Source organism: Protopterus annectens, chromosome 11.part0 (genome assembly GCF_019279795.1).
Source record: "Protopterus annectens isolate FY-2018-M chromosome 11.part0, PAN1.0, whole genome shotgun sequence".
Taxonomy (NCBI): Eukaryota; Metazoa; Chordata; order Ceratodontiformes; family Protopteridae; genus Protopterus; species Protopterus annectens.
This window is the reverse complement of record NC_056745.1, coordinates 772,626,087-772,647,428: the sequence shown is the minus strand read 5'-3', so window position 1 is coordinate 772,647,428 and position 21,342 is coordinate 772,626,087. Positions and strand designations below refer to the sequence as shown.

The 21,342-nt window shown below is 43.5% G+C and overlaps 1 protein-coding gene across 1 annotated transcript in view; it reads left to right on the top strand.

Annotated features, from left to right (window-relative positions):
* Window positions 1–835: 835 nt before the first annotated feature.
* CAPRIN2 (caprin family member 2) overlaps window positions 836–21,342 on the top strand; it is a 1,868,571-nt gene continuing 1,848,064 nt past the window's right edge. Inside the window, exons 1-2 of the mRNA XM_044087251.1 lie at window positions 836–848; window positions 1,662–1,919. Coding sequence (XP_043943186.1) covers window positions 1,680–1,919 — 240 coding nt within the window. The 5' untranslated portion in view covers window positions 836–848; window positions 1,662–1,679. The remainder of the gene's footprint in view (window positions 849–1,661; window positions 1,920–21,342) is intronic.

Sequence of the window (21,342 nt, the reverse complement as noted above, 5' to 3'; positions counted from 1 at the left end):
AAAATATGTTGGTATTACTTATAAAAAGATGTTTGAATTGATTAATATGATTCATTTCTATTTACTATGGATATCAGTTAAAAATTCCTAACACTGTATGTGTGTCAGACCATTTTAATGAGGAAGATTGGAGAACACGAACTTTTTAAGACCCCCAGATGATGTACACTTCAGAGGTACGGCAGTAATGCCAGAACATAAAATGCCATGTTCGTATTGTCACAAAATGCATGTTGGTGCAAAACAGTTATTATATTAACTTTACAGTAATGTTTTACAAAACGTGTCTCGTTTTGGGTCTTTTTCTCCTCATTAGTTTTGGCTTTGTCCTTGAGGGACTGTTATGATAAACTGCCCTGCTATACAGGCTTCTAAGAAACTGTACCCACTGGAAAAGAAAAAAAGATAAGAAGACAAAACGAAACAAAAAGTTTAGAGACGAAAAAGAATCTACAGTTGAAAAAAAGAGACGTGGAAAAAATCAAACATAATTTCAACTGTTTAGTGTGTGACACTCTATTTACAAGATGGGGTTACAATAATTACAACTGACTTTAGACCTGAACATTGATTTTGTGTAGTCTGCAAATTTACACTTTTATGTTTTTCTTGCGGTAAAATAGCCAAGGTTTATCACTGCCCACCAATCAGAGATAGTCTTTCTCACACATTTTTTAGCGTGACAAAGCAAACAAACCCTTATTCGTCGCCGGAGGGGGGTATAAATAAGAATCAGGTGAACGCTTTCAATTCCTTTTAAACTTTATAATTGATGGGAGGGAGCTGTGTGTCTGGACTATTTTCAACGTTGGTCGAACTTCTAAGCACTGCGACAGAAGGTGAAAAAGGTTGGTGTGACGAGCTCTGCTGGACCATTATGGAACAATGTAGAGGGTGGAATGAGACAACTAGTGTTCACTATCTGCTAGCCCTATTCGCAATAGCTGTATTGGGGGCGTGGAAAGCGAGAAAGGAGTATTAGGTTTTTACCTAGCGGTGGGTGTTTTAGGCTGAAAATGATAGAGGTAGCCAGGCTCAGTTTAGTCAAATATATTGCTTCGTTAAATTGTCAGCATACAGTTCATCGTCTGAGATGTGCTCTCTAAATGTGCTAGACTTTAGACGTAGTTGTGGCGTAATTTTGTCATAATAAAGGGATTTAATGTTCTGATATCCTCTAGAATACCGTTTGAAAGTGTCATGGTAAGCAAAAGATGCCGTTAGTATTCTACTCTAGGATGCTGACCCCTGACTAATGCATTTCCCCCACACGATATTAAACTTTGCTTTGAAATGGGGGTTGTTTGGGATATATTTATCGACGTATGCTGCTGTCGTGGTTCATTGTTGCCGAATTTACTTAACTTTTTTTTTGTGAGATACTGCGCTTTAAACTTTTGTGTATTCGGGATTTTTCTAGAACTCTCCAGTGTCCGTTATGTACCTTATGAAATGGGCCTGTATGGTGGGACTAGTGCACTTTTTCAGCAGTATTAACTGGGTAAGGTTTTGCTGCCTGTCTGAAAGGTTGTGAATGAATAGGGTTCTTAAAGTGCAGTATAGTTAACTGGCCACTCCTGCACCTGACAATGTTGGGACTATTTATTTCTGGAGCTTTAATTCCCTAGCACGTTTATCTTGTGCCTTTTTTTTTTCTCTAGTCACATCAGCTATCTGCAATGGTGCAACTTTCGCTCTCCCAGTTTCGCAGGCTTTCTCCCCCTGGAGAGGAAGAAAAAGAGAGGGGTCGGAAAATGACAAAACAGAAGCAGCATAGCCCGGCGTCGAGCCCAGCGGCATTCTCTCCGCAGTCTGTCCATTCATCCACTGCCACCTCCCTTTCTCAGGCGTATGAGACGTACATTGAGAACGGACTTATCTGTCTGAAACATAAGATTCGCAACATTGAGAAGAAGAAGGTAAGATTGGTTTGATTTTGGTTTATTTGCTTCGTTAATTCTGAATTCATTATGTAGCGTTAACTTTATGCCGTCACCCAACGTCAGGATGTACTGCACGTCAGTCTTACCCAAGGCCGTTGTAATGAAGTGGTACATAAGTACTTGTGCTGTTGTGTGAAGTGCTTTGTATGAGTAATCTGTAAGATGCCTTTTTGGGTGGGCTAATACGTACACTTTGTTAATTCTGAATACATCAACAGGTGTATAATTGGCTGGAAATGTTTTGACCTATGAAAGTAATACGGGGGGGGGGGGGGTTGTAATGTTCTGGTTTTCTTCCTAGTGCTGGTCTCTGGTTTTGGTGTGAAGTTAACTGTCCATGTAGTTATTTAGGGTTGCCACCTTTTCAAATGGCCAAAGTGGGACATTTTTGGTACAAACATCGGATTTTACAGGTCGACACATCCCCACGGACAGTACAAAGGATAGAATTTAAACTTTTTTGCCTAAATAAGTTTTTTCTTGTAGCATTTTACTTTTTTCAGTTTCTTATAATGTTTAGGTATATTACATACAGAACTGTCTTATGCAACTGTTGCATAAAATATAGGGAATTTTGTCCTAAAATCTCAGGACACTTGCAATTTTACATTCTTTTTGTCAGAACACAATTGCCCATAGAGGGACTGTCCCTCGTATAGTGGGACAGGTGGTAACCCTATATTGTGCCTATCAAAGTATAGAAAAGATATCCATTTTGTCCCCCGAAAATTGTAGAAAGATAAAGCCGCTTAGTATTAACTTTATAACGCTACTCATCTTCAAAGGTACGTCCTAACTTCCGCTGTAAATATGCTGGACAAAATGGCAAACTGCATTAAACTTTCTCTATGTAGCTTTTCTATGTAGAATTGTATTTAACTACAAAGTAGTTAAAATTGAGATTTTCCTTGCAATGGCTCTTACTAGTGCACCATGATTTTTTAAGTCCCTTTATTTTAAGCAAGGACTTGAAAGGGAAGAAAATACCCCTGTTCATAGCTCTCAACAGAATCTTGGTACAACTCCAGAGATTAAAGACGCTTTAAGACTTTAAGAAAATGTGAATTAAGTTTAATTCTAATTACTGTAATTCACCACCTTATCCAAAAGTCAGCAATTTGAGGGATTAAGAGACTATGCTTCCCAAAGAAACAATGGGAGGATATGTATGTCTCCCAGATATGCAACAAAATCTAGAAGACATAAGGTTTTTGCTTGGTGATATTATGTAAATATTTGTGTACTCATGGTGTTCTCAAGAGAACTCTTCCTTGGGCAGGCAAATGGAGGTGTCAAGGTTAAGAAAGAGGTGATTGGGAATGTTTTGTGGGAGTGTGGAGTTGGCAGATTTGAAAGATTCCCTGCAAGATGCATGGTTGGAGATGCTGGGTGGGCAGAGTGATATGATTTTCTTGGATAGGAAACAATTGGAACTGCTAAGACATGGTAAGGCTTTGTCTAATGGCTGCCAAAGCAATTACTAGAAAGTGGAAATCAAAATATTTAAATACTGGAAGTAGTGAATATAGTAATAGATAAAACTGGAATTGAGACCTTTAGGAAAGTGTAGGGGCAAACTATGTAGGAAAACTGGAATTGTGGGACAACATGCAAGGGAGGAATAAGGTCTAAGGTGGCAGGACTTGCAGGAGTTGTAATGTTTGTGTGGGTAGATAAGTGAATGTATAATGTTTGCAAGGTCCATACCTATTCAAAACTCATTTAAAATGAGCAGTGCAATTTAGTGACTTGTTTTTTAGCAAGTTACTATTCCTGTACAACTGGAGGCTTATTTTTTTGGCTTGTGCTGTGATTATGCTGTAGCTACTGAAAGTACTTAAGTGCTTTGGATTATCCCCATCTTTGGTGTTGACTCTACTTGAGGTATTGAGGGCATGGGTCCAAGTTCATTTTTCATGGCTTCTGCAGGTCTTGGTAACTTCTGGTGCCTTGTGGAAGGTTTGGGAGTCTGAAGACTCTTGTGGACAGTTTCCACCACCTTTGAGATGAAAGTGGGTTGCAACAATGTCTATTAAAAGTACAAGTTAATGGTAGGTGATATATGAATTGGATGGATTCATTGGTGTAGATGAGTAGTATTTCACTTTTAGACTTCTCTAAGTGGAATAGTATGAGGGGAGGGTTTTGCTTGTGGAGAAATTTGTACTCTAGGGATGGGTGTAGTAGTGTGGTTGTGTAGACTACACATCCATTGAATATGGAGTTGTCTTGGGAAGCTGAGTTTTTAACTTGATAAAAGGGGAGGTAATTGAAGGTGGACTATGGTAGGGTTTGGCAGGGGAAGGCTCCTTTGGAGGGAACTGATGGGGCCCTCTTATTTTGAAAAACTTCAAACACACCAGGAACTAGGCAATACCAGTACACACTAAACGAATAACTGCCATATGAATGTACTTGTATGTTGACAAACAGCATTTAATAAACCCGTTTTAGGTGGGCAAAAAAGTTCAATTAGTGCTTTTGTTCCTTAAACTTCAGAAGTTCCTGGGGTTTTTCTGCCTTTATTAAAATACATTTTCCATTCAGTGAACAGCTGAACACACTTCCTGAAGAAGCCAGTAGGTATACAGAATTCCATAAGGTTTGCCCCATCATAGAAACAGTTATTGTTGTGAGTTGCAATATAATGTGTGCAGCAGCTGCTGTCCCCCCCAGATGTGTGCAGCAGCTGCTGTCCCCCCCAGATGTGTGCAGCAGCTGCTGTCCCCCCCGGATGTGTGCAGCAGCTGCCCCCCCGGATGTGTGCAGCAGCTGCTGCCCCCGGATGTGTGCAGCAGCTGCTGCCCCCGGATGTGTGCAGCAGCTGCTGCCCCCGGATGTGTGCAGCAGCTGCTGCCCCCGGATGTGCAGCAGCTGCTGTCCCCGATGTGTGCAGCAGCTGCTGCCCCCGATGTGCAGCAGCTGCTGCCCCCGGATGTGTGCAGCAGCTGCTGCCCCCGGATGTGTGCAGCAGCTGCTGCCCCCCCTGCCCCCGGATGTGTGCAGCAGCTGCTGTCCCCCGGATGTGCAGCAGCTGCTGCCCCGGATGTGTGCAGCAGCTGCTGCCCCGGATGTGTGCAGCAGCTGCTGCCCCGGATGTGCAGCAGCTGCTGTCCCCGGATGTGTGCAGCAGCTGCTGCCCCGGATGTGTGCAGCAGCTGCTGCCCCCGGATGTGTGCAGCAGCTGCTGCCCCCGGATGTGTGCAGCAGCTGCTGCCCCCGGATGTGTGCAGCAGCTGCTGCCCCCGGATGTGCAGCAGCTGCTGCCCCGGATGTGCAGCAGCTGCTGTCCCCGGATGTGTGCAGCAGCTGCTGCCCCGGATGTGCAGCAGCTGCTGCCCCGGATGTGTGCAGCAGCTGCTGCCCCCGGATGTGTGCAGCAGCTGCTGCCCCCGGATGTGTGCAGCAGCTGCTGTCCCCCTGGATGTGCAGCAGCTGCTGCCCCCGGATGTGTGCAGCAGCTGCTGCCCCCCCTGCCCCCGGATGTGTGCAGCAGCTGCTGCCCCCCCTGCCCCCGGATGTGTGCAGCAGCTGCTGCCCCCGGATGTGTGCAGCAGCTGCTGCCCCCGGATGTGTGCAGCAGCTGCTGCCCCCGGGTGTGTGCAGCAGCTGCTGCCCCCCCTGCCCCCGGGTGTGTGCAGCAGCTGCTGCCCCCGGATGTGTGCAGCAGCTGCTGCCCCCCCGGATGTGTGCAGCAGCTGCTGCCCCCCCTGCCCCTGGATGTGTGCAGCAGCTGCTGTCCCCCCCCCGGAGGATGTGTGCAGCAGCTGCGTAGTAACTTATTCAGAGTGGGACAGCATGTTGCATTTAGCTGCAATTGCAAAATCTCTTCCAAGTAAGTGACCATGCCCCTGTCTCATGCATAAAGCTTTTAATGAACATGCCCTGGATATTCTAAGATATGTAGTTGGTGCATTGGCTTCCTTTTTATATTCCTTAAATGCTCAAACTCTTATTTTTTTTTTCCCTGTATAAAACAAGCGCATGAGGAACAAATCGCAATATACAACTGAGTTTTTACCTTCCAAAATAAACTTGCAGTATGAGCAAAACCCACTTCATCAGACCCTCCATCTGACGTCCTTGTGTTCAAAAATCTCAAGTTTTTCCCTTTCTTATAAATAGGCTTTTGTCCCACAATTCCTCCTGTCATTGAAAATCCCCCAATGTTTTACTATAATTCACTACAGAAGTCTGACAAAGGCACCCTTAAATTCAAAGGTATTAACCATAATTCTCTTCCAGTTAAAATCTACTACATTTGGAACCCCCCCTCAGAACAAATAGTGGAGGGTGAGGATTTTGATCAGCCCATCATTCAGAATGGGCTTGAAGACTCCCTCTTAACTTCTCCTAATCATTCTAAGGGGGTAGCCTCTCCAAAACATCACATTCGTCCAAAAAGGATTCATGTGCTCAATCTCCCTTGCTGTACTTATAAAATTGGCTTTTAATGATGGCTCTTCTATTTAAAGGTATGAGCACTTGTAGTGGCGGAAACTACATTTCTTTACTGTACATCTCAAATGTATCTAATGCATCTAATTTGATTACCTATGTGAAGAGGATGAAAAGGACTTAAATCTGCACTCTATGCAACCCAAAGTATAAATATATCCAGAAACTGTTTAGAATAGTGATTAAGCTTCTTCTATTGGAGCATGTTGTCTTATATAACCCCCCACATGAACCCTTTGCCACTTTTTGTAGAAAATATTCATTCTAACAATGTATCAATGTTCCTACAAATTTATCTCAATGTAGGAAACTTTACCCAAAAATTCATAACCATTTAACTGTATGATGGGGGGGGGGATGACAATGTACAGGCTTTTTTACATAAACTGTTGTATCATTTTCTCAATGGAACATTAATTCTTCTCAAACTCCCAGGAGTCCTTAAATATATTCATCCTTTACAAGAGTTCTTAATACAATTTTTGATGTGTTGGTTTATTGAACCCCTTGCATGCACTATAGTTTTCATTGTTGGTTGAAACAAATGTGTAATTTAGGTAACCCAAACATCACTGGGATCAAAGGGGTGAGGTGTGATCAATAGGATATTAAACCTAAAATTCCAAATCACAAGTCTATAGGCCCAGTGTAACTGGTTAAGACAACTTTTCATATGTCCCCCTGTAAAGAATTGTTTGGATCTTTCTAGATCATTAATTTATAAGCCCACTTCATTTATCAGGCTTCATGATCCTAATCATTCTTCTCAGTTTCTCCGAACATAACATCTCTCCCTTCTCCAAGGGTATGAATATGCAATTAACCTAATCTTTCAAAAACTTGAGTCTGGATGTACCTGGGGGAGGGGGGGTTACAAGTACTAGTATGCAGTGGGTTCGTGTTGACTTTCATTCCTTGAAACACGGATGTAATTTTCTTGTACATTTTAAATTAGAATATTGGCTATATTCAAGGAACTGCTACCTTTTCACAAACTGTTCACAGCAATTCATGTTAACAGAGAATTTATACAAAGTACTTTCCTTGGTGACAATAATAAAAGGTGGTTGAACGAGTCTGCCATTAGACTCCATTTTTCCTGTTCCTGGACCTCCCCCATCTGGTTCAATCTTCTATTATCCACCATTCTGGAGGGGTTTATATTCCACTGGTTGTTACATTAGTTTGATCTCTTGTTCCTCAGATGTTCAGATTGTCAGAGTTAGGGAAATTCTTCCCTGTCAAAAACTTCATTGTTAGAGATGCTACTAAATGAGAACTTCCTCTTTGTAAGTGGTCAGCAGTATAGGTTTCATACTAGGCTGTCTGCCCTAGGGCATTTATAAGCCTAGCCAGAGTTTGGCTTTCGCCACCCATTTTAAATTAATTTTGCTACACCCTTTTTTGAGGTTAGTATACTGTGCCTCTAACAGTGACACAGAAGTGATGCCTGGGGTAAACCTATGATCTCCCATCCACTCATCAAGATTCCTCTTGAAGAGAGTCAGAGGGACTCTGCCTAACCTGGACTGGGATTTTATTCCAGAGTGAAGGGAGCATCTGGATTACGAATCTGTCCCTCCAGCATGTCCTATTTATTTCAGTGCTGAGGTTCAAGTCTCTCGAGCGATCTCCCATCTCCCATCACTCAAGATTCCTCTTGAGAGTCAATGAGGGACTCTGCCTAACCTGGACTGGGATTTTATTCTAGAGTGAAGGGAGCCTCTGGATTACGAATCTGTCCCTCCAGCATGTCCTATTTATTTCAGTGCTGAGGTTAAAGTCTCTCGAGCGCGCGTAGCTTGATGGGATTTGGATTTTCTGAGGTGCAGTATGTCCATTAATTCCAGGTTGGACATGGCTTTATACGTCAGGCACAGATCGCCTCTGAACAGGTGGTATGCCACTGAGTAGAGTTTGTTTAACCAGGCAGCATATGGCATCGGAGCCCTTTGATCCTCTTGGTGAGGTAGTTTTGGGGTCTTTCCAGTTGCTGCAGGTGTCTGGTAAGGTACATCCCAAAAGGGGCGTTGTACTCAATTATGGGCCTGAGGGATGATTAAAGAGGCACAATTACCTCCCTTTATCTAGATGTGAATCCTTTCATGATTGGTTGGCTATATAAAGTGTTTTTCTAACCACTTTGGCCACGTGGTTGTCAAATGAGAGATTGCTATCAACTTGGGTCCCTAATTACTTCTGTACTTAATGGATTACCACCTATGTGGTAATTTGTGGGCACTTTGTTTTTGCCAAAGGGGATGACCATACACTTTTTGGCGTTTAGCTTGAGGCCATAGCTCTGGCACTAGTTGTCTTTCTGAGGCCCTTTTGGAGGATGCTTGTCGGCTGGAGAGTCTGTTAAGGCACCCAGTTTGCAGTCATCTGCAAACTTGGTCAGCCACAGTCCTTCCGTGTTGGCCTGTACCTCTGAAATATATACCGAACGAGAGGTCCCAGGACTGAGCCTTGTGGGACGCCACTTGTAACTGGTTTGGAGTCTGACATGGCTCCAGCAATTCTAACCATGTGGGTTCTGTCCTTGCGCCAGTTTGCAACCCATCTAGTGACATAGGGGTTTATTTAAGCTGGTGAGCTTATCTATAATGCCTGAGTGGGGTATTGTATCAAAGGCTTCTGCGAGGTCCAGGTAGGCTGTGTGGACCACCTTCCCCTCGTCAATGGCCTTGGTGACTGTTTCAGAGAAATCAACCAGGTTTAAGAGGCATGATCTGCCCTTAAAGCTGAACTGGGTAGGATTCAGTGTTTGTAGGTCCCCAATATATTTGAGGTCCTGATCCTTTCCATAGCTTTGCAGACCAAGCTAGTCAGGCTTATGGGGTGATAGTTTCCAGGATCCATTGAGGCACCACCTTTGTGGAGAGGGACCACTGTTGCTGTACACCACTCTTTGGGTACATATCCTGTAGTAAGGCTGAGATTGAACAGGTATTTTTAGGTTTGGGTTTAGCTCTTCTTGGAGTTCATGTAGGACTCAGCCCGGGACACTGTCTGATCCCATTGATGCTGTGTTTTTTGCTTTGGAGAGGGCAGCTCTTACCTGAGCATCTGAGATGTCAGGGGGGCAGCACTCTGCTGGGATAGATATTTGCCCTTTTGGTCTGGGGGGGGAGAGTTTGCGCTGAACCGGTCAGCTAGGATGTTGGCTATGTCTGTGGGTTCGGTGTATTTTTTTCATTTTGGACAAATTCTGAGCATATCTGAATTCCCACCCAGGTTCCTAACAACTAAAGAAAGCCTTGTGATTATCCTTGGTGTCCTGTGCAATTTTTCTCTAAGCTGGCCTTAGACTATTTTGAGTGCCTGTAGTTTTTTTCTAATACTGAAGAGATGCCTTCCCTTTTTGGGATTTTGCTCTCGTGTAGTAGCTTCCTTCTATTGTATAGTTTGTTGGCTGGGGTCCACAAGACAGGATGTCTGCCTTTGGAGGATTGGGTCTTGGTTTTATTTGGGATTGCATGATCCATGGATTCCTGAAGGTGTTCATAGATTGCGTTTATAAAGGATTCTGCGGTCTGGGCTGTATTTTCCACAGGCCCTGGGGCTTTGAAGGATTCCACCTCTGAGGAGTGTGAAACTTGCTTTAGAGAAGCTTTTCACTGGTTTTTAGGGCAGGTGGTGGAGTCAGGATGTGAATATCCAGTGAGATTAGTTTATGGTCTGATCTTACCAATGAGGGATACACTTCTGGTCTGGAGCATAGAGTCCCCATGTTGGTGATTTATCAGGTCCAGTATGTTTTCCCTCTCTTGTGGGAGTGGTAAGTTATTCCATAGCATTTTGAGCTTATAAATTCTAGGAACCTTTGGGCTAGGGTGTTGGAGCTAGAGTAATGCTTCCAGTCTGGGTAGTTGAAGTCGCCCAATATAATGTTTGGAGACCTTCGTATTTTCCAGTGTTCTCAGGAAGGCCAAGTGGGGTTACTGGGTTTGGGAGGGTGGTCTGTAGCAGGCTATAAACTGGAAGGCAGTTTTACCTACTGTTAGTTGCACATGGATAGTCTCTGCTTCGTGCTGTGCCACCAACCTGGAGGTGTGAGTAACTTTGAATATTGATACTCCCCTCCTTTTGTGGTTCGGTCCAAGTTTTGGGGCCAAAAAGCATGGTATGAGGTATAACCTGGTAGTGCTGGGGTGCTCAGGAGCCTTGAACCAGATTTCTGCTACTGCACAGATATTGATGCTCTCCATTCTAAGGAGAGTTTAGAGTGCGTGCATCTTGAGGTTTAGACTTCTGGCGTTGAGTAGCATTACTTAGTTTCTTATCCCTTGTGATGCCTATGGAGGTGGGTTGGTCTTGAGCCTTGCCTAAAAAAGGCACTATGGGGGTAGCAAGAGCCTTTGCCAATATCCGAAAGCCCAGGGGTGACAGGTGCAAGCCATCCCTAGTGAAGCATCATGGCTTGTTGAGCATGTCATCCCAGGCTCACAGGCATTGGGTCTCCTTTGAATGGCACCAATACTTAAGCCAGTTGTTGAAATTGATCATGTCTTCTTATTGTGGCATCATTCTTGGTGAGGGTAAGATGCTACTCAAGGTCAGGGCCTGGGCTACATGCTCAGAGCTCCTGTCTCCATGTAGTCCAGGGAGGTATGTTTCAGGTCATTCACACCAGCATGGACAATGACAGAGTCCTATTTGTACTTGCCTTGGTGTGACCGGAGTGCTTGTGTTGTGGCAGATCCTAGCTGCCGACAGGCAGCTTACAGTGTCCTTCAGCTTGGTGAGCGGGACGTCAGTGTGCCTGACGATGGTCACCTATTACAAGTGTATCAGGTGTGTTTAGCCTTGAGGGCTGTGACTGTTCGGCACACTGGCTTTGTGAGCTATGTGTTGCACGTGTTTTGTTTTGTGGTAGTGGTTGCTTGGGTGTCTGCTTTGGAGGTCTCTGCTGCTTGGGTAGATTTTTTATTTGGAGCCTCTGAGTATGTGTATTATCCCTGTAATTTGTCCCTCTGTATCTTCATTTTTTCCTCAATGCTCTTAAGCTCATATGTTCATATTTGAATAGTTGAGATCATTAACTTCCCTAATGTCTCAATCACTTTTTCATTGTCCCGGATTATCAGCTCCATATATTCAATGCCATGCTTATTGAAAAACTAAGTTCTTTGTGGAATGGTTAATTGGCAGTTAAACCTGTCAATCACATTCAAGTCTTTAGGAACAATTTTTCAGTTTAGTAATTCTAAAGGCATAGTCTGTAGTTAAGTAATGCTAATTTTGCATCTAAGTTATGTTAGCTCCTTTTCCAGGGAAATGCCACTTAACAGGTGGGTTGAAGCCTCTTATTTGAAATGTTACTTGGTCTATTATTGACCTGTCTTGTTTCAGGCAATGTCCCATTTGGATATTTACACATACGAAAGTATTCCTTAAAGGCTAGGCGTATGGAATTCTATCATGTTGGCTCCCTTGAAACATGCCCTCTGGGTGTGACAGCTGTTATGATCCATCCTTTTGGCTTTTTTCTGTATCAGTAAAGTTAAGCTCCCTCTGGTGTAAGTTCAGTTAAATTATTGAAGGAAACCTGTACTCCGGTTGCAATGTTCACAGAAAAACTTTCTGAATGTCAGGAACTTGGCATTACCAGTAAACACTGAACAAATAGTAACTGCCATACAAACACTTGTATGTTAAACTGTTAAACCACTTGGGCAAAACAAATTTAATACAATAAGCACTCTTTTTGTTTTTTGTTTTTTTTCCCTTAAACTTCATTATATAAAACCTTGATACAGATTTTCTGTTTGGAAAATTTCCTTTCTCATTGCGCAGTTGATCACACACCCCTGAAGAAGCCAGTAGGAATATCGAATTCATAAAGTTTGTGCCCCATCATAGTAACACATTTTGTAGGGTGTTATAAGCTGTGTACAGTACTTTTCAAATGTTAAACTATCCCGGGCATACTTTTTAGATTCATATTAGAAGCTTTATGAATGAGGGTGTGCCTAGTCACTTCTACTGGAACAATGAATTGAGTGGCAGTTGCATCTAAATGCAACATGCTGGCTTGGTCTGACCAAAGTTCTAATTTCCAACATTCTGAAATTAGAATCACTGGAAAGATTTAAGTGCTAACTGAAATTTGTCTTGCTAAAGTGGTTTAATGCTGTTTTCTAACATACAAGTGTGCATATGGTAGTTACTGTTCAGTGTGTGCTGGTAATGCCAAGTTCTGGTATTTGCATATTCTAGCCAAGTAGAGTGGTGCCACTGGCAGTGACCTTGTGTTATGATTAATGGTACCAGAAGAGAGCCTGTAGAAACAAGACTAGCTTGCCGCAAAGTAAGGCAGAAATGCCAGCTGTAAGTATTGGATGTCTGATTTTAAATGTGGCACAGGAAGGGCGAAACAGATTGAAGCTTAAGAGACTGCGTTAGAAAGCGAGTGAAAAGGTCTGCTTCCAGATTGAATGTGGGAGCAGTATTCAGCTGCCTAAAAGCGGGAACTTAAATTTTGAAGTGAGTTGGATGTTTGGTAGTAATGGCTTGAACCTTGAAGACTAAAGCTATAGTCCTAGGCACCAGGTGAGCTATTTAATGCTGCTGACCTGCATACTAAATGCTCATACTGGTTCTATATGAGCTGTTAAGACTTGACATCAAATGGATATTAGCAGCACCACCTTTGCCTACCAGTGTCTGGAAAAGTTTGTAAACTACAGCCCAGTAAACATAAATCATGGTGAGGGTAAGAAAATAAGCAAGCCAAGCTGTTAAACTGGGTTTGGAGAGCACATGGGCTTGTGAAGGGGAGCTCCAGTATTGGGATTTTGATAACATAGTGGGAGAGGAAGTTCTGAAATTAAGAATGTCCTAAATCTGATTAGACTTGGGATTAAGGCCCACATTTGTATCCTTAGTACCTTGGAGGCAACTAAGGGTGATGAGATGTGATGTTTGACCAGTGAGATACCACTGAGCTAAAATCTGTAATTGAATTTCATGAAGTGCAGAGATTTGAGGCAGCTATGAAGAGTTTGGGGAGGGGATTCAGTATTGATTGGAAAGCTTTGTGGATAGTTTAGTGTTGGAAAGTAGTGCATTGGCTGTAGAAGGGAGATGGCTTGGATAAATCTTGCACTAGTCAAGTTGAAAACTGAACTAGTGTATGAAGCTACACTGGAATGCAGACCATCAACCAGTTGCTGATTGGATTCGGGTATGGATTCAGGCTTTCTTTAACCTGAAAGGCTCTGTAGCGATTAGACTATACTGCAGGGCAGGGTTTTATCTAGAATGGTAAAACACACCACCCAAGTATCGGTGGGAAACTACTCCTTGCAAAAATGCTAGTGGTTAATATTGCCTTCAGTTGAGAGTTTGTCTGCTAGAACCTTTAAGATGCTACAGCAGGGTGGAGGTTTACTTTGTACCTTGATGTGACCCACCCAAGTGTGTTGTACAGTTGAGTGGCTTAGTGTGGCAGTAGTTGGGTGGCATTTTGACTTGTCTAGTTTCATTCATACCTTGCCTACTGCCCAATAAATTCTGGAGTAACATTCATACCTTATGCCCCTTACCAGCAGAAGGAAGGGAAGGGGTGTTCGTGTTTTGCACATGGCTTAGTGTGGCAGTAGTGAGGTGGCATTTTGACTTGTCTAGTTTCATTCATACCTTGCCTACTGCCCAATAAATTCTGGAGTAACATTCATACCTTATGCCCCTTACCAGCAGAAGGAAGGGAAGGGGTGTTCGTGTTTTGCACATCCTTAAAGGAACACTAATAGAATACCAATCAAACTAAAGACCGGTGATTTGTTAAATAGTACTGCTAGAGCAAAGAGGTGGATCTGTAGAGTGCTTGCTGTAGGCACTAATGGTTTGACTTGCCTGACTGTAGCTTAATGGAAAAATTGAGCAGGTGTGAATAGTGTCCTTAAATAGGAACATGTTTAAGGTTTGCCAGTTTTAAGCATGCATAGCTGTTTTGAAGATGCAGGTTCAGTATTGTAACCTACCAAAATTTAAGTATTTTGTTTAGTCACAAACTGTACAAATATAAACTACACTTGCTGACAATTTCAGTCAGTAAAATGGTACTCCAACTCCCACTTGAGGACTTGGTAGGTCAGTCAAGTGGACACCCAGTAGTCATAGGCTTTCTAACTGGCATCTGCATTTGAATTGCAATAGCTTGGTGAGGGTTATGCAGACTTTATTAAGACCAACTTGAGTGTATTTCAACAAATTTGCCGAAACTTCCTTGTATGCTAATGTGATTTGGCCTTTAATGTTTTTAGAATTTTCAGTCCAGTGTTCTGCCCATCACTGCTTGTAGAGAAGTCTGAAGCCAACATTTTAGACCTAGCTCTGAAGCTAGTTCCCTCATAATGCCCTGAAATGTCTAATCTCGCTCATTTGCTGCTTTTGGCTGATGGTGGTAAAGACAGCGGGGAAAACTAAAGGTATTAAGGGTTCCAAATAAAACAAGTTGACCACTAGAGAAGGATTGAGGCCTCTGACCCCTTTGGGGCTAGGTCTTTGGATAGATGGAAGAAGCCCCTTAAAGACCTTGGCCCATTTCTGCTTAAACTAGAGAATTGTCTGACCAAGGACAAATAAGACCTTAAACAATTTAATTCAGACTAAAGTGTTTTGGCCAATTCGTTTAATCTGACTTGGACACCACTAAGGTTTTGATCCTTGGTTTCTGCACTGATGTCCCAACTTTCAGAACTGCAGAGCCCCGTCTTTTTCAGATTCCAGTACAGTTAACCCAAACAGCCACCTCAGAGCCAAGAGTTTAGTCATGATTACAATCACTTGTGGCCCACACACTGGCCTAAGCAGCATTTGGTATCCTCTGCTCCTGTCATAGCATTAGGGAGGTAATCCTGGGCAAGATGTGCATTCTTTACATGTGTGTAGTTTAGATCTTTCCTTTTCTCCCTGCACTCGTGTTCACACTCTTGCTCCTTTACCAGTCTAGTCTGTCATCCTGAACCACTGGTTCTTGATCACTCCTTCCTGCATGGATCCTCTGGCACTGACTGCTTGGAGTCTGTCAGATCCATCTGACATTGATGCAGTTGATTCTGGCTGCTTTGGAACAGACTGCATCCTGAACATATGTAGTCTGGTCCTGGGGCACTGATTTGGTGTGGATGGGAATTTTGAAAGTATCCTTACCACTTTGAGCACATACCTCGGTAAGGGAGAAGGTTGCTCAAAATATCCTGCGATTGCCTCCTTTGATCCTCTGATAGAGGAGTAGTTTGAACTCTCAATTTCTTTGCTTTGGTCCAGAACTGTCTACAGGCTGACAAGTTTCTTAGTATGTGCTCCATGTCTACTTCTCTTCATACCATCCTAGATGCAAAGATTTTTTGTGTTCCACTCGGGACACATTGCAGCAAGGGGCTTGCAGGTGAGGCCATTGTAGTCACAGCCATCAAGGATTTCTGAGTCTAACCTTTAGTCACATGCAGTGGACAAATTGAGAAGCGCATCTGTGGCTTGATAACTCTTGCCCCTTCCAGCTCTGAACTTTAACTATCCAGACTAGAGACTTTATAAAACGAGGTTACAAGGTATGTAGCAACCCAGAAAACAGTTAAAGTCCATGGAGGCTTGATTACCATATAGTCTGAAGTAATCTGTCTGCTGTCCATAACTGATAGTATGGCCAGGGAGCCAGGCACTGGTATTGCATTTTATCACCTTATCTGGTTGTGCCTGTACTTCAGGAGAACTTAAAGGTATTTCAACACTGCATTCAGTGGTTCCACTCTTTGGACCTAAAGTTAATCTGATAGCAGTGAATAGATGGGCAGAATATCTAGTGTTTTTTTTCCACACTATCAACTGACATTTCCACACTCTACTTCTGGAAGAGCCACAAGTTTACCCAGAATGCTCCTGGTGGCAATTGTCCTTGGGGTAGGAGTGAAATTTCATCTGATCCATCTTTGGAGTAGTCTGAAATTTAGGTTTTGAGTAACTTTAAGGTCAGAAGTTTGACCATCTGCACTGTAGAGGAATGGGAGAGGGGGTTACTTGGCTTTCCACCCTTATGCTTGGGAGGCTGTCCCAGATTCCTGGGTGTTGCATTGCCAACAGCTACTGGCTTGCAAGGACAGTCAATCTGTCCTGTTATAGCTGAGGGAGGGTGGTTCTACATTGACACCTGTCTGCAGTGGTGGACTTGTCAATGTGACTGGCAGCTTTAATGTGATTTGTTTCATAATCCTTTGAGCACAAGGATGTTTGACTCCAACTTTTCAAGTTGGCAAAACTATATCTGGGCTTTAGTTGGAAAGCAGCTTTGGGAGGATTCATTTAATCTGAGTAGGCAAGTTGTATGCTCTACTTTAAGAGCAGGTCCACTCAGCCAGAAGGTGCTTGCAGATGGTGGGACCATGTGGCAGAATGCAGCTGGCAAGAACTAACTTTTTAGTGTGAAGTAGAGATTGGAGGGGAAAGTTGACAAGTTTAAGTGGGTCCCTTAAGTTGAACCTCTGTTTGAGAGCCTTACAGAACTATCTTCAAGTTAGAGCTGAGTATATTTTCTGTGTTCTGTATTATAGAGTTAAATTGTCTGCTTGATATCTGTGTCTTACTGCTCTGCAAATCTATAGAAAACAGTATATATGTTTTTATAATTTGCACATTCCTTACATCTGTGTTGAAACTGCTCCCCCACCCCCCTCATTTCCTGCCTTGTCTTTCAGCTGATATAATTTAGCTAGTGCTGTCTCCTTTTAATTAACAACCTGTATTCAAACTGGAACCTTAGTTTGAGACAGCCTTACAGAACTATCTTCAAGTTATAGAGCTGAGTATATTTTCTGTGTTCTGTATTAGTTAAATTGTCTGCTTGATATCTGTGTCTTACTGCTCTGCAAATCTATAGAAAACAGTATATATATTTTTGTATAATTTGCACATTCCTTACATCTGTGTTGAAACTGCTCCCCCCCTCCCTATTCTTGGTTGTAGTTTAAATTTGGTGGCTTTTGCAGTGCCCGCCCCACTGTAGATTTGATCTAAGACACTCCCCCAGGACATCTCTTTACCGCCTTCTTCCTAATAAACCCTTTCTGCACTTGCTTTTAGTCCTTTTTAATTTAATTACATTTTTTCAAACTGTGTGTGGACTAATATTGCTACATATTCAAGTGTGCCAGCTTGCACTGCATGAGAATTGTATTTACTAGTGCTTTTGCTACTTCTAAAAAAAAAAAAAAATCTTCTGCTTTTACTGTACTTGTTTCTTCCTACTTTATTTTGCTTTTGCGTCATCTTAAACGTTCTCAATTGTATTTATTACTGCTTGATGTAACTCATTCTAAGCCTTTTAGTTTAAACACTTGGGCTTCAGACCAGTTTTACATTGAGAGGGTTTGTGGTCTGCACTGTAGTGGCAGAACAGGTAGCTTATATCCCTGTAAGTTGGGAACTGCTGATTGAGGGCTCAGTGTCTGTTATTCTAAAAGTATATTAATTCTGGTTTAAGCACTTGGGCTTCAGGCCAGTTATTTTACATTAAGAAGGTTCGTGGTCTGCACTCTTGTGGGAGGAGAGGCTGGACTCTGCCCTTCTGAGCTGGGAATTTCTGGTTAGAGGTTTATAGTGCCTGAATATTTGAACTATATCTTACTGAAATTGGTACACCTTGTTTGCTGTAGCATAGACTAGATCCAGGCCTGCTGAATCTAGCTTTGTTTGTATGCTTGTTGTTTCCCTGGAACGCTAATTCCACCTAAAACACGACTTCTCAGCGCTTCTGTGGATCCCTAGTGATATCTACATTGCTTACTGTACTTATTTCCTTGCTTTGCTTGAAAGAAAGTTACTGTTTGTCGTTTTTGCATTAAGTTAACTGTAACACATTGCACTTGTTACCTGGCACTTGCTCATTAAAGCAATTATAAGTCAGCACTAAAAATTAAAAGCACTACACCCTCGCTCCCCATTGGCCCTTGTTTTCAATTATAAAGGAATTCCCAATATTATTCTAGCATGTCCAAAGGTCGGTTGTCAATCTCCTCTCCGGTCCAGCTGGTGAATATGGGAATCTTGAGGCAATGTTACAACTGCCTCATGTACACAGACAACCCTCTCCTCCTCCCAACAAATTCCAACACATGAGAGATGCAACCATATAGCCAAACTGGAGGCTAAGCTCTCTCAACTCAGTACTGGCATAACCAGTCAGGAGGAGGAAACCACACTCACTACAATTCCAGTCTCACATAGACCTACCACGACAGCAAACCAAACACATAATCACACAAAAACATACTCGGAGGCTCTAAAGATCTGCCTAAGCAGCAGAGACCTCCAAAGCAGACACCCAAGCAACCGCTACCCCAAAACAAAACACTTGCAACACATCTCACAAAGCCAGTGTGCCGAACAGTCACAGCCCTTAAGGCTAAACACACCTGATAAACTTGTAATAGGTGACTCTATCGTCAGGCACACTGACGTCCCGCTCACCAGGCTGAACAAGAAGGTCACAGTGAGCAGCCTGTCTGGCGCTAGGATCCGCCACATAACACAAGCACTCAGGTCACTCCAAGGCAAGTACAAATATGACTCAGTCATTGTCCATGCTGGTGTGAATGACCTGAGACTTGCCTCCCTGGACTACATGAAAAGAGACGTAGAGGAGCTCTCTGAGCATGGAGCCCAGGCTGGTATGACCCTGACCTTGAGTAGTATCTTACCCTCACCAAGAATGATGCCACAATATGAAGACAAGATGATCAATTTCAACAATTGGCTTAAGTATTGGTGTCATTCAAAGGGGATCCAATGCCTGTCAGCTTGGGATGATATGCACGACAAGCCACGATGCTTTGCTAGGGACGGCATGCACCTGTCACCCCTGGGCTTTCGGATATTGGCAAAGGCTCTTGCTACCCCCATAGTGCCTTTTTTAGGCAAGGCTCAAAAGACAAACCCACCTCCATAGGTATCACAAGGGATAAGAAACTAAGAGTAATGCTACTCAACGCTAGAAGTCTAAACCTCAAGATGCACGCACTCAAAACTCTCCTTAGCATGGAGAACATCGATATCTGTGCAGTAACAGAAACCTGGTTCAGGACTCACGAGAGCACCCCAGCACTACCAGGTTATACCTCGTACCATGCTTTTCGGCCCCAAAACCTGGACCGAACCACAAGAGGGGGAGTATCGATATTCAAAGATACCCACACCTCCAGGTTGGTGGCAAAGCACGAAGCATCAGAGACTATCCATGTGCAACTAACGGTGGGTAACACTGCCTTCCAGTTTATAGCCTGCTACAGACCACCCTCCCAAACCCAGGAACCCCACTTGGCCTTCCTGAGAACACTGGAAAATATCAAGGTCTCTCCAAACACAATTATATTGGGCGACTTCAACTACCCAAACATAGATTGGGAGCATTACTCTAGCTCCAACACCCTTGCCCAAAGGTACCTAGAATTCATAAACTCAAATGCTATTGAACAACTTGTTACCACTCCCACAAGAGGGGAAAACATACTGGACTTGATCATCACCAACATGGGGACTCTATGCTCCAGACCAGAAGTATATCCCTCACTGGTAAGATCAGACCATAAACTGATCTCACTGGATATTCACATCCCGACCCCACCCCCTGCCCAGAAAACCAGTGAAAAACTTCTCTAAAGCAAATTTCACACTCCACAAAACAGAGGTGGAATCCTTCAAAGCCCCCGGGCCTGTGGAAAATGCGGCCCAGACTGCAGAATCCTTTATAAATGCATTCTATGAACACCTTCAGGAATGCATGGATCATGCAATCCCAAATAAAACCAAGACCCAATCCTCCAAAGGCAGATGACCTGTCTGGTGGACCCCCAGCCATAAACTACTATACAATAGGAGGAAGCTACTACATGATAGAGCAAAACTATCTCTGATCAGTATTAGCAAAAAGTTAAGGGCACTCATAAAATCGTCAAAGGCCAGCTTCGAGAGAAAAATTGCACAGGACACAGATAATAACAAGGCTTTCTTTAGTTATGTTAGGAACCTGGGTGGGAATTCCCAGATATGCTCAGAATTGGTCCAAAATGACAAATACACTGATCCCACAGACATTGCCAACATCCTAGCTGACAGGTTCAGTGCAAACTCCCCCTCCCCCACCAAAAGGGCAAATATCGATCCCAGCAGAGTGCTGCCCCCCCATCTCAGATGCTCAGGTGGGAGCCGCCCTCTCCAAAGCAAAAAACACAGCAATGGGACCAGACTGTGTCCCAGGTGAACTCCAAGAAGAGCTAAACCCAAACATAAAACTACTGTTCAATCTCAGCCTTACTACAGGATATGCACCCAAAGAATGGCGTACAGCAACAGTGGTCCCTCTCCACAAAGGTGGTGCCTCAACGGACCCTGGAAACTATCGCCCCATAAGCCTGACTAGCTTGGTCTGCAAAGCTATGGAAAGGATCATCACGGACCTCAAACATATTGGGGACCTACAGACACTGGATCCTACCCAGTTTGGCTTTAAAGGCAGATCCTGCCTCTTAAACCTGGTTGACTTCTTTGAAACAGTCACCAAGGCCATTGACGAAGGGAAGGTGGTCCACATAGCCTATCTGGACCTCGCAAAAGCCTTCAATACAATACCCCACTCAGGCATTATAGAGAAGCTCACCAGCTGAAATATAAACCCCTATGTCACTAGATGGGTTGCAAACTGGCTCAAGGACAGAACCCACATGGTTAGAATTGCTGGAGCCATGTCAGACTCCAAACCAGTTACAAGTGGTGTCCCACAAGGCTCGGTCCTGGGACCTCTCTTGTTTGGTATATATTTCTCAGAGGTACAGGCCAACATGGAAGGACTGTGGCTGACCAAGTTCGCAGATGACTGCAAACTGGGCGCCATAATCTACTCTCCAGCCGACAAGCATCCTCCAAAAGGGCCTCATAGAAACAG